General features: G+C 35.6%; 1 protein-coding gene across 1 annotated transcript in view; it reads left to right on the forward strand.

Annotated features, from left to right (window-relative positions):
* The window catches only part of SCYL2 (SCY1 like pseudokinase 2), a 32,861-nt gene that overhangs the window by 3,795 nt on the left and 15,531 nt on the right, over nucleotides 1–13,535 (forward strand). The window contains exons 2-7 of the mRNA XM_051784805.1: nucleotides 1,230–1,434; nucleotides 7,428–7,585; nucleotides 10,217–10,361; nucleotides 10,993–11,142; nucleotides 11,760–11,981; nucleotides 12,862–12,978. Coding sequence (XP_051640765.1) covers nucleotides 1,258–1,434; nucleotides 7,428–7,585; nucleotides 10,217–10,361; nucleotides 10,993–11,142; nucleotides 11,760–11,981; nucleotides 12,862–12,978 — 969 coding nt within the window. The 5' untranslated portion in view covers nucleotides 1,230–1,257. The remainder of the gene's footprint in view (nucleotides 1–1,229; nucleotides 1,435–7,427; nucleotides 7,586–10,216; nucleotides 10,362–10,992; nucleotides 11,143–11,759; nucleotides 11,982–12,861; nucleotides 12,979–13,535) is intronic.

Genomic DNA, 13,535 nt, shown 5'->3' on the forward strand with positions numbered 1-13,535 from the left:
TCTATTTTTCAAAGAAGCAGTTTTACACAATAGTATGCCAGTGAGTTGAGTATAAGACAAATAAGGCCATAATTGAAAAAAGTATTTCTGCAGATTTCAGTATATTTGCTGATGTGCTATTTTAGGTTTATTTTACCTTTAAGAAATAGTGCTCTTTACACCTTATTTGAAAGAGAGACTGAAGAAATATCCTTGAATGTTGCTTTTGAATATACTGCATGACACTGACTCCTGGAAATAATTTCTTCTTGCATTCTCTCTTCATCTTTGCTCACACTGATAAGGAAGATGAGTGTCTATCTCATTTTTTCATGGTTTGTTTGCTGCCTTTGTTCCTTCTTGTGTAGACATTATCAGAGAGACAATTGTATAAATGCGACATAGGCTTCAGAACTTCTGTCTCGCAGAATAGGCAAGTCAGACTTTTTTTTTATGACAATTTAGGAAACTCTGGAGGTATACACTGCAGGGGAAGATGAACTAAATTGGAAGCTGCCAGAGTCTTTTAGCTCTTAAATTTGAAAAGGGACGTAAAAAAAACTTCCTTGTGCAATTTTGATAAAGTATAAAAAGATGGTTTCTTGTTTCCTTCCCCTGCATTAATACTTAAGTTCATTAATAGTTAGATCATACAAATAGTAATGCCAGCAATCTAATGGGTAAAATACTGAATTTTGAGCCTGTATTTTGAAAAGCACAGTGTAGGAAAGAACACTTTTTTTTTTTTGCTTGTCATCTGTATAATACACATCTATTATTTTGCTAGTCTGGGATCTTAAGTAATCCTTCCCTTCAGAAAATGTGTAGTTCCATGAGCACTGGAAATAAAGGAGTCTGGTTTCCTTCAGATTTGTTTCTCTGTTGATTTATACTGATACACAAGGTGTGGACATTTCCTGTCAGGGGGACAGTATATAGATTCTCTGCTTTGTTCAGTTACCCATTTTCAAGAAATGATTGAATTTCTTTGTTAGATCTAACGAAGAACAGTCAAGAGATTCAGAAGTTTCTGAGGAGGAGTAGAAGCAATGACATATAATCCCACAGGAATGCAGGCACAGATACATGTATGCAGTGTGAATGTGCCCTGGAAGTTATATTTCACTATTCTTTTTGTGGCTTGCTCCTGTATCCTATTGGATCCTTAGAAGTTGTAGTGTTCAACATGTACCTTCCGTTAGCAGAAATTGAGAGGACTGTGACCCCTTGTTTTTTTCTTGTCTTTGTAGGATAATACGTTGGTGCACAGTTGAAACCATGGAGTCCATGCTGAATAAATTGAAGAGTACCGTTACAAAGGTAACGGCTGATGTCACCAGTGCGGTCATGGGAAACCCTGTTACCAGGGAATTTGATGTGGGCCGTCATATTGCCAGTGGAGGTAATGGTCTTGCATGGAAGATATTTAATGGAACTAAAAAATCAACAAAGCAGGTGAGTTATCAAGTAAAGACATGCATTTATAGGCATTAGATAACAGATTGATAGATAGCAGTTGGTAAGCGGCAGTTAAAGCCAAAATCCAACTGGGCAAAGTAAGGTTAAGAGTAGCAAAGGGGAACAAAAACCTCAACACTATTTAAATACAGTGTTCTCAGCTATGTAGGTGATATTTGCTTTAAGCTTTCACTGCTGGAGAAAGAAGTGGTTCTGCATTCATAACATAGAATTTGCGACCAAGATCAAGAATTCATCTGAGTTAAAAGTGATCTGACAAAAAGGAAGAGTTTTTTTTTAAACATGGATGGGCTCCCCAGTTGGTTGTACCTTGCAACATTTTTTTGGCAGCAATACTGGCTTTTTAAGTTTAAAATAATTGTGAAGTATGTCATCATTTGTTGTCAGCAAAAGACACTGTAGTTTTTTGCTCAGCTGTCATACAGAAATTGAAACTTTAGAAATGTTAAGTCATGAGATACTGTAACAGGAAGGCATGGGATAGTGGAGGAGGTTGTGGAGGAAGTTGGTTGTGCCTTCTCTGTGCTGATTTCAGATCAGTATTGTTCCCTTTTAGTTTCCTTGAAGTATTAGGGTTTAGAGCACTAATACACAAACTTCTGACTCGCTTGAAGTCACATGTATAAATGAGTATGGGATTGTGACTTTAGAAGAAGGTTTGCCAAAAACAGAGTTTAAGGATTGTTATTATAGAAAATTATTTTGTTGTACTGGAGAAATGTGAAAAGTCTTTTTTCAAACTTGGAGAGGAAGTAGAATTTTCAGCATGTAAATGGAAGTGTTAATAAATTGTGGCCTTCAGTTAAACTTGATGCTGAAGTGATGTGAAGTCACTTAGACAATGAATCAGCTTGCTTCAGATGTACCAAAAAGAAATGGACACAAAGGAATAACTTTGGAAAATGTATATACAGTCCATTAGATGATGGAAAAATAAACTGTAGCAAATAGAGGAGAGATATAATATGCAGAATAAATAATCTATGAAGAATGTGTGATCTGATTGTGACAGTGTTGGAATAATGTTTAATCAGGTACTTTTGCCATATCTTGAAGCATCTGTTTAGCTGTTGCAGAGCTCTGTGCATCTAGTATTTATGGAGTTTACCCAACATACCAATTGGTTAGGGCTCTTTTTTTGGTCTTACTCAACTATACAAATAAGTGGTAACATTGGAAGTATGGTAGTTTTGATAGGTTTTATACAATCTATGTGTCCAGTAAGCATTTGACCTGTAGCAGGTGTAGCTTTAAGTTCTGGAGAGTTGTAGCAAGTTTCTTCCCTTGTGTATGTACAGAATATATGTAATTGGGTACCTGTTGATCATGTTTTTCAAGCTTTGACTGGGTGTTCTGACCAATTATTTTATGGAGCTTTAGTTCAGTTGTTACCACATGTGATCCTACAGTATCTCTGTAAACCCTGACTAACATCTGTACATTTGTGTGCCATCATTGGTCATTAAAAATACAACAGCAGTTGTACTGCTGGGAATTTTAGGTGGCTGCTGATTTGACATGAAGTTACCATTCATTATTAATATTACCAGTTAGGTAACATCATGACAACATTCTGTTGGCCATTGCACAACAAAACTGTGCAGCAATGCAAACAGTTTATGGTGTGTTGTAATGCGGTATATCTATTCTTTAATATAAACTTTTTATTTCTTTCACGTGTACCTTTTGAATGTTTGCTGGGCAGTATGGAAGTGGCTGGCTGTCATTCTCCAAGGGGTAGCAGTCACTTTTGTGAAGTGATGCACATATTTACTGTATTGCAAGTGTGTATAGCTAACTTGAAGCTACAAACTTTTAGCTTTTTTTGCAGTAAATGTGTATTGTATTCAGAGAAGCAGGATATAAGGGCTTAATTGCCCAGGTTGTTGTGACTTTACAACAACACAAGTAATAGTTTAAGTCATTGTAGCCAGATAAAACAGCTAAATTTGGAGTCTGTAGCTGTACAACAGATCCCATCAGAAATCTTTGTTTTCAGGATGAATTTGTCAGTGGACAGTTACAAATATTCCATCTCTGGTGACAGTGGATATCTATGATTGTATTCTTTTTTTCTGAGTTCGTCCTGGTTCCTGCCTAGTTGTTTCTCCAGGATTTCTGAATGTTTGTGTGGGTTCTTTTAATGTACTTTGTCTTTTCTTGCTTACTTTGTAGGTGACTGAACCTAACAGAATGTGAGGAAATTACTTACCTGTGTGCATATGTTTATCTGGTTCTATACTGTAGCTGGTTTGCTGCTGTTTGTTTGAAAGATTTATGACTCTCTGGTTATATATAGGCATATAATTTTACAGTATGCATTTCAGCTCATCTTGGATTAATTAACTTAGTCTTTATATGTTTTCTGGCATAATATGGCACTTGTCCTTTCTTTTGCTTCTGTGTCTGAAAGTGCACTCATGAATAGATGGGGTGAGGTCACCAAGTTCTTGTTGGCAGCTCGGTTGTAAAACTAGCAGAATTCATTAAATAATGATTTGCACTTCCAGACTACTGTAGTTGTGTTTAACTTTTATTGTGGTAGTACTAATGTATTATGGTAGGTAGGTAAGTCAACTTTTTGTTGTTTTGCCTGTGCATATAGTAACTTTGAACTTAAAGCTTCCTGTTCATACTTTAAAGGCTGATAAATTTTAAAATTGAAATAGTTATATTGCATACCTTATCACTGAAAGAAACTAGAGGGAAAGTAGGGTTATAAAAAAACATTGACAAGCTTATAGAAAATAAAGCCCCCAAAAGAGGGAGGAAAATCTTTTTCTGGCAAAAGACCAGAGTAATATTGGAATGCTTTCCAGTGTTTTAGTTCAGAGACTGTTTTGCTTATCTCAGTGGGAGGCTTTGGTAAAATATCATGTGTTTGCATGTTGAGTTACATTTAATTTTTCATTTAAAAAATGTGTGAGTGCATATGAGTAAAATAGAGGACAAAAATGAAAGAGAAAGCAAACATAAAATTTCTAAAATCAAGCACTTTGACTGCTACCTTTAAATTTCCTTTGCTTTTGTGTTTACAATTTAGTTTTTAACATGATCAAATTTGAGTTTTTTCCATGAGAGCGCTACATTAATTCAGTTCGCAGGATAGATGGTGAACTATATTTATTAAACATTTTGTGGAGTTGGTTTTTTTGCTTCCATGTTCTGTGCTTAGATGCTGTCATTATTACTCCATGCTATTTAAAATTTCAGTATTTGAGTTTCTGTAATATATAGTGCTTGAATATTTTACATGTTTTATTAACATGCTTCCTCAATATCCAGTGGGATCAATAGGAAGAGATATTGTTCCGATATCATTACATTTCTGCAGATTTTGGAGTCTTTACTTCAGAAATAATTTCTAGTTTTGTTTGCATCTCTTTTGACACACAAACCCATTTTCTTTTTGAATGTTTGCCTTCCTCTTGGGGTCAGGAGAGAAAGGGGCACACGCCTTGGTTACCTGGTTGCCTTCTTTTGATTGGAAAAAATTATTTCTCCCTCTTTCCCCCTTTCTTTCTCTTTTTGTAGTAGTTGCATTGGCTAAGATAGGAGCAGGATTTTTGCATTCTCTTTAGTTTGAAAGGTGTTTATGTGGGTAAATAAGGACACGTATTTTAAACTGTCAATGTGTGTTTCAAACTGGTGCATGTTTCATTAAGATTTCAGGATTGCAAATAGTCTGGGAGGATGTCGCAGGTTAACCCTAGCCAGCAACCAAGCGCCCACACAGCTACTCATTCACTTCCCTATCCCCAGCAGGCTGAGGACAGAAAATACGAAGAAAAACAAGAAAATTTGTACTGCTCTTGGAGGGCAACAAAGAGAACAGCTGCATGAGGTGCAATCAAGTCAGCAATCTGCTCAGCCTAGTGGTGGAGCTGAGATCAAGTAGAAAGACTAAGAAGTATTAGGGACTCTGAGGAAGAGATTGACTAGTGGAGCCACAGCCTGCCATACTTTAGACAAATGAACCTGCCCTCTACTTCACAAGAAGTAATGAATCCCCTACCCTCTCACTACTGGGCAGAAAGAGGGGACCTTAGAGACTGAGGGGAGTGGAAACGGGCTTCTGCTCAGCGTGGCAGGTGAATTCCCTGCCAACCTACCTTAGCTTTCCCGGTGCACTTATACAATTGATATGAGGCTCTGGAATCTGAGGGTCAGGGAAATAATGTAGATGAAGGTTCTTCTGGCATGGAGGAGTTGCCTAGGGCAAGGCAACTAACCCCCCACATCACTTCCTCAATTAAGAAAAAAAAGAAGTATAGTAGTCATTGGTGACTTCCTTTTGAGAGGAATTGACGGCCCAATATGTCAACCAGACCCAACCCACAGGGAGGTGTGTTGCCTCCCTGGGGCCTGGGTAAGAGACATCATGAAGAAACTTCCCAGTCTGGTACAGCCCACTGGTTACTCCCCACTACTGGTTTCCAGGTGGGTACCAGCCAAGTCTCAACAAGAAGGCTATGGATAGTCAAGGGGAACCAAAGGGCCTTGGGTCAACTGGTCAGGGGATCTGGAGCACAAATTGTGTTCTCTTCTGTCCTTCCAGCTGCAGGGAATGATGAGTTCAAACAAACCACGTAGGATTGCATCAAGCACCAATAGAACTTAGAGCCATCATAAAGTATTCAAACCATAGCTGATGTCTTATGCTGTCCAATTTCAATACTCACTTTCTGATTCTTTTAACTTACCATCAAACAGAAGTGCTTTCAGAAGTACCATCTTGGTTTGAAATTTTGTTATTGGTCATGTCCTACTCAATGTATGTGTTTCATCCCCATTGTTGGTTCCTCTCTGCCTTGTGTCAGTGTTAATATTTCATCCATCACACTTAGAGCTTGATCAGGGAGCCAGTATGGATAGAGGCAGGAAAAGTGTACTTAGTTCAGTTAGTTATAGGTGTTCACCTGCTAATGGCTTAATGAAACCAGCTAAAAACCAACTTTTTGTGTATTGGGCTGAATTTCTTATTTTATATAGACTATTTCTAGAAGTTTTTAGGGTTTTTAAATTAATAATGTAACTTCTCCTGTGAGATTTTAATTAGAGTAATGGTTATAAAATGTGCAGTAGAAGAGCATAGAGTTCCTCTTGGGACTGAAAATTGTGTTTTCATATTTTTTGTTGTTTCTAACATTTATTATTATTCATAATGCTGTTGTACAGCATATAAAAGTCACTGTTTCATGACAGAGATTTTAATTCCTTTTTTTTGTCAATTGATATACTTCTCTTTAATGACTTCCAAGATGGTGATGTAATGTAGTTTTTAATTTCACATTGACCTCTGTAATTTCAAGGTTTCATATAAATATAAACTTGATTTTCTCTCACTCCATTGCAGAGGTTGGAGAGGTTTTCTCTGGTTTAACATTTCTGTGACTTCTTTTCACACATCTTTAAGCATTAAAAAATTCTTAATGTTCTATCATGTGAATGGTCTGATCAGATTAATAGATTACTGTGACTATAAATTATTTCTAATGAAAGTTTAGTTTAATATAGATTGTACTGGTTTGGGGCAGAACACTGAGACAGGATCTGGTTTAATAAAGCTCCACTTGATATATTTAATGCCAAATGACTGCATATACACTCAGAATATTTTAACTGTTCATAGTTGATGTAAATGCTTTCATCTACTTAAAATCAAGCTGATTTCTGTCCTATGCATCTGCTGCTTTGTCTCTGTGTAGTTAGTGGGTATAGTTTATGTATTACTATTTGCAAAATCAGGAGCATTAGTACCTTAACTCTTTAAGTACATACTTTAGAGGTTATATACAGTAACCTGTCCCATGACTGGGACAAAGTAAGAACAATAAGTTTTTTTGTTTGTTTATTGTATTTGTGGCATTGTACTGTTGAATCAAAAAATTTGTGTGTGTGTGTAATTGTGTATAGGCTTGGGTTTTGGCTATGTTATATACTGATTAACTTTTGTTGATTATTTCTAGGAAGTGGCTGTTTTTGTCTTTGATAAGAAGCTAATAGACAAGTATCAAAAATTTGAAAAAGATCAGATTATTGAGTCTTTAAAACGAGGTGTTCAACAGCTGACCAGGCTTCGACACCCTCGACTACTTACTGTTCAACATCCATTGGAAGAATCTAGGTAAGCTCTTGTAAAGTTGAGACATTTTTAATCATTGTTTTGGTATTGGATGTAAAATATCTGGAACACTGAACCCACACATGTGATGAGATTCAAGTTTACTGTATTTATTCATAGGAGAATTGTTCTTTCTATACTCAGCACACTCAGCTACTGGTAGAAACAGCAGAAGCACAAAACCCGTCCAGTTGCTTGCTGTGGTAGAAAGTGATGTAACGGTTTTTGGAGGGGATTCATAAAAGAAAGGTTTGCTTAGAATATTCGTATGTGTAACGTTGTGCAAGCATGCTACAAGATTTATTTAGAATTTCAGGTCTTCCCAGAGCACCTATTCTTGAAGAAATCCGTCATGGGCTCCTTCTGGAGACACTGTACCTGGTCTTTTTCTTTTGTGTCTCTCAAGTAACATACAGTTGTGTTGAACTGTTGAACACTTTGTTCCTCCTTTATGGGGCAAATGGATACTTGATATACCTGCACAGTTGAAGTAGAGAAAGAAAGAAAGACCATATCTTTCTGACCCTAGTGTGTAGGTAGTTTTCCCACTATTAATAGCATGTGTCTACTACAAATTATTGGTATTCAATATAATTATATTTATATAATATATATAATGATGTATAGATCTTTACATGCATTTATATAATGAATAGCTCCTTATTTACACTAAATATTTAATATGAATATGTTTACTTGCAACTTGTCAGTTAATTCCATTAACAAAACTGGTAACCAATATTCATCTATATTTAACTTGTTATTGGAGAAAAGGATTAAACAAACAAGTTGAAAGTTAACTCATAATATCATTGCTACCCATTAAAAATAGTAGTGTGAGGAGTCCCAGATAATTTACAAGAGATTCAATTTGTTACATTGTTTCCCTGTAAAAAGCATATGCGGTTTTGGGCATCATTTTTATTTTTAAAGTGTTTTCTTTTTTTTTTATCCTACTATTAATTTCATTCTGATATTAGTCAGAAACCGTTAGAGAAGCTACACTGTATGGCAGACATCAGCTCTTGCAATATTCAGTTACTTTAATTAGATTTACTGCATCCTTCCATTACGTTGGTTTGGAGCCTTTAATTAGCTTCTAAAGCAGAAAATAAACACTCGTCTTTTTATTCCCTCAAAACAACAGTAATCACAGAGTTTATGCTATGAAAACCACTGAATAGTTCCCTAGGTATTTTCTATCATCCATGCCCTCAACCATAACTAGATGTATAAGCTCTGTGGTAAAGTTGAAGTCAGATTGAAAATGAATGACACTGTCTTTCTGTGCTCTGATTCTTCCTTGTGATTTCAACAGAAACAACTTTTATAGCCCTGGTTGTGCTAATAGACATGTGAAAGGTATGTCATTAACAGAATGGTAGGGAGGAAACCAAGCAAAGAAGTTCTGTCAGGTTGGCTGACACCTATGATTTAGTATATTTTACTTTTCAGTTGTTTTTCCTTCAGAGAAGCAGTAGATAAAACTAAAATCTGATGAATAATAGGAGGTTTGCATGTTTCAGCAGCCTTATTTTACCTCAAAGACCAAGCTTGTTAATTATTAAAATACTTTAAAAGTATGTGGGAGATCCATGCTGAGACATTGTGATATTTTTGTGGAAAGAACAAAAATTTAGGTTCTGTCTTCTTGCCTGCAACTTTATATTCAAAAATATATCTTTGTTACTGTTACTTGGTGTCTGTTCTCTCTATTCATGCTATGCAGTATTTAGTGTTCTCATGAATTAATTGTCCTTAAAGCATGTATGTGTGCTACCATCCATGTAATGCTTTCTCCAAAAAAAACTTTAAAACAATTAGGAAGTGATTTGTAATGACTGTCCAGGACCTCCACCAGTGTGCAGACCAGTATAAAGAATGTGGATATAAAGAATGACTCTGTGTTGGAGTTTGGGAAACTAAGACATATATTGGTTTCAGGATCAATTTAGAAATTTGGAATTTTGAAGCACAGTGTTATGTGTGCAGAAGTTTGCTTCAAACACAGTTGGCACAAAAATGCATAAATAAGACCAGTAGTTTTACATGAAGAAAAGAATCGATAAAACAACTTAGAAAACAGTCACTTCACATGCAAACTGCAGTTCATACAACAAGTGTATTTGTGTTTGTAGCTCTTCTTTTCTACTACTCTGCAAAGAAAAAGAATATTCAGGTGCTACTTTATATTATATTAATTTTGTTTCTGATCATTGAACACATTAAGTATTGCTTCAATCAGGGACATGTCAATTTTAGGCACGGGTAAAAGCCTGATTTTACAAGTCTTATTAGTAGTAAAACTTATTTGCTTGATCTTCTTGGATCAGGACAAGAATGTCTTTTTTTTGTTAAAACTTTTTATGAAGCACTGTGTGTATCATTAGCGATTTATGTGAATATTAGAGAATAAAATAACTTAATTCTAGTATTTTTTTAATACTTCAGGTATTGATATATTTCTCTTTAGTATAATATTATAAGAATTCAAAACCTGAAATACAATATGGTTTTTGGTAGCACCAAGTGCACTGGTAATATATAGTATGATGTTTGCGTGGTTCTTTATTCACAATCAGGGGACTTATTACATTTACTTACAAGAAATTCTTTAATGCATTTCCTATACAGGGATTGCTTGGCATTTTGTACAGAACCAGTCTGTGCAAGTTTAGCTAATGTTCTTGGCAACTGGGACAACCTACCTTCTCCTTTACCATCTGATATTAAAGAATACAAACTTTATGATGTGGAGACCAAATATGGTTTGCTTCAGGTATGACAGGTTGCCCGTACAATTTTCATGTGCATTTAGTATTAATAATTTTTTTATGAAGTCTGTAAACTGACAAAGTTTTGTCTACCTCTAGTAAATCAAATAATTGCAAAGTGAGAGATAATAGTGCCCTGATCACTCTAAGTGGGAGAGAGGATTAATGCTGGAGGCTCTAAGTTACTACTCTTTTTTGCTTATTTTGACATGTAAAACACAAAATTCAGTTAATTTTTATTTTCCGTATAAATGTCCATGCTACAGCTGTCTCTCCTCTATGTGAAACTTTACCTTCTGTGGAGGACCAGTAGCTCCTAGGGTTTTTTTGGTGAATATACTAATCAACTTTGTAAAGCATTTTTGTTCTAAGATCATAGTGTGGCCTGAGGGGAGGGGGGAATGCACCACCACACTTATGCTGTGATGGACGTTAGTAATCTCATCTGCTAATTACCCATCTGTGTTTAATTTTCTCCATGCATAGTTTCCAAGACATAGGCTAAAATAGTGGTGAAAAATTGTTTCTTAGTTAATTTATGAATTTAATTGTGACCGTAGGAACAGAATTTTTAGAAATGTCTTACAGGATGTTTGGGGAAATACTTAACCTGAAATAACGATCTTTTATTAACAGGTTTCTGAAGGCTTGTCATTTTTGCATAGTAGTGTGAAAATGGTCCATGGAAATATTACTCCTGAAAATATAATTTTGAATAAGAGTGGAGCATGGAAAATTATGGGCTTTGATTTTTGCATCCAGTCAACAAATCCATCTGAACAGGAGGTAATAATCTTTATATTTATCATCATTAAATTTCAAATTCAGATCTTTGTCTGAAACCAGTTTCATGACCTTGGCGTTCCAGTACAGAATCATTTATTTAATATTCACCTCTGTATTTTGTTGGCAGGAATTTTGAACATATGGCACAGGTCTGGATTTAATTGCTGCATTTGGTCATCACAGAAAAAGAGTTGGCTCAGTGGAGTCAAAATAGACTAGTGGTGTTTTCAGACAGAGGCTGAAGCCTATGCCACTTGTGCTCACCTGCATGTTGGATGACATGCAAAACTACCTAATTTAATCTGTTGCATCCACTCAGTGCCTGTTTACTACCTCCTGCAATGAATTTCCATCATAGCTTATGTTTCTCTCTTGCAGAGGTGCTTTGATTTTTACATTACAGTTCCCAGCTCTAATATTCAGACTTAAATGCATCAGCTAATCACTCTAAGCTACAGACAGATTCTTAACAGTTTTGCCTTACTCTGATTCTGTTTGATTCATAATTGGATTTGAGTAGCTTAGTTGTTTTTTGCTGCTTGAGTTTCTTATTGAAAATAGTCTTTAAAAATCCCTAATAAATGTACTTTCTTTTACTTTTCTTCCTTCTCTTGTAGCCAAAGTTCCCTTGTAAGGAATGGGATCCAAATTTGCCATCCTTGTGTCTTCCAAATCCTGAGTATCTGGCACCAGAATATATTCTGTCTGTGAGCTGTGAGACAGCCAGTGATATGTACTCTCTAGGAGCTGTTATGTATGCAGTGTTTAATAAAGGGAAACCAATTTTTGAGGTCAACAAGCAAGATATTTATAAAAGCTTTAGTAGACAACTGGATCAGGTATTCTATTTGTGACTATTATTCATTGATTTTCATATTTGAAAAGTTATTGTTTTAAAATAGATTTAAATATGTAGAACACTGTATCAGTGCTTCAACATAAACCATCTGATAACGGTATCTTGCCTTGCATACTGTCATTATAACAAGAAAAAAAGAATCCTAGAAAAATATGGGAAATAAAAACATATCTAGAGAAGGTTACATGTACCAACTTTATAAACTACAGATTGCATTTTTCATCTGAATTCTCTGTAAACCTGTTGAATACTGGTCTTGTGGAATAATGTTTACTTGTTGGAGTGAACAGTATGAAACATATGGCAGTGAATTACCTATGTAGGACCATTGAAAGAGGGCTGAGTTTGGAGTGACTTGATCACTTGACGTTGTAATTGGTATCCACGTAGTCCACTATTTTGCATTCTTTGTGGACTGTGCACATTAACAGAAGACAGTGTCATGGTTTAAGCAGTTAATTGGATCAGATGACATAATGTCCATTCATATGCAGCCTGCCTTTGTTGTAACTTCTTTGGGTGCCCATTGCTGTAGCTATGTGCCCTGTGTTTTAATGTTCGCAGACAACACCTCATGGAATGACATTTGCCTGTTTAAAGATACCATGTTTGTGTTCTCTGATAACCTGAACTACAATGGGAAGTTGAAAATAGTGGAATGGAACCTGAAACAGCTAGACTGTGGGGAAACAGAGAAGACTATGAGGACTCAGAAACAAATGGGTTATAGAAGGGGAGACGGGAGGGATATCAAAGGTGTGGGTAGAAAAACCATCAAGTATAGTCCTGTTGTATACTGGAAATAGTTATATACAGGATTTTGTGACTTCATGGTGCATGTGCTTAAATTACTTACGCAGCTGAGCCGTTTAAGCTCCACTACTCTTCAGAATATACCAGAGGAGGTGCGTGAACATGTAAAGCTACTCTTAAATGTAGCTCCAGCAGTCAGACCAGACGCAGATCAAATGACTAAGGTCAGTTCATGGAAAATAAAGTAGCCATAGGATAGAGGGGAAATAGTGTTGGATGTGTAGATCTATTTTAAAGTGGTTTTTGTTAATCATTTTAGTTGAAATGTTAAATGTTTTTGAACTATTTCGGAAATAATGTTTGTTGATGCCAGAAGTTGTCCTTATGCTGACCTTTGTTTATATAGAAAAAGTGGGTACTGAGACAGAATTTAGAATAATTATTCAGTGCAACACTGTTTTACTCCTTTCCAATACAGTTGGAAGCTTCTCTATGCTATATTTTTATACAATTCAGTATTTAAAACTGTATTGGAAGGATTTTGAAACAATAAAATGATCAAGGGCTATAAATGTAAGGATTAACTTTTGTCTTATGATTTAAATATGCAGAAGAATAAAGTATATTCAGAAATTAATTGCAAGTAGGATAATGTAAGTTTTCATTTGACAAACTGTTGCTCTTCTTTCCTATCTGAAAGTAGAACTTTAAAGCCTGGTTTTTCCTTTGTCTTATACTCCTTTTTCTTATATCTGATAGCCTTTCAGGTTTCTGTTTATAG

Source organism: Manacus candei, unplaced genomic scaffold (assembly GCF_025592945.1).
Source record: "Manacus candei isolate 608988 ecotype Guabito, Panama unplaced genomic scaffold, ASM2559294v1 h1tg000018l, whole genome shotgun sequence".
Lineage (NCBI taxonomy): Eukaryota > Metazoa > Chordata > Aves > Passeriformes > Pipridae > Manacus > Manacus candei.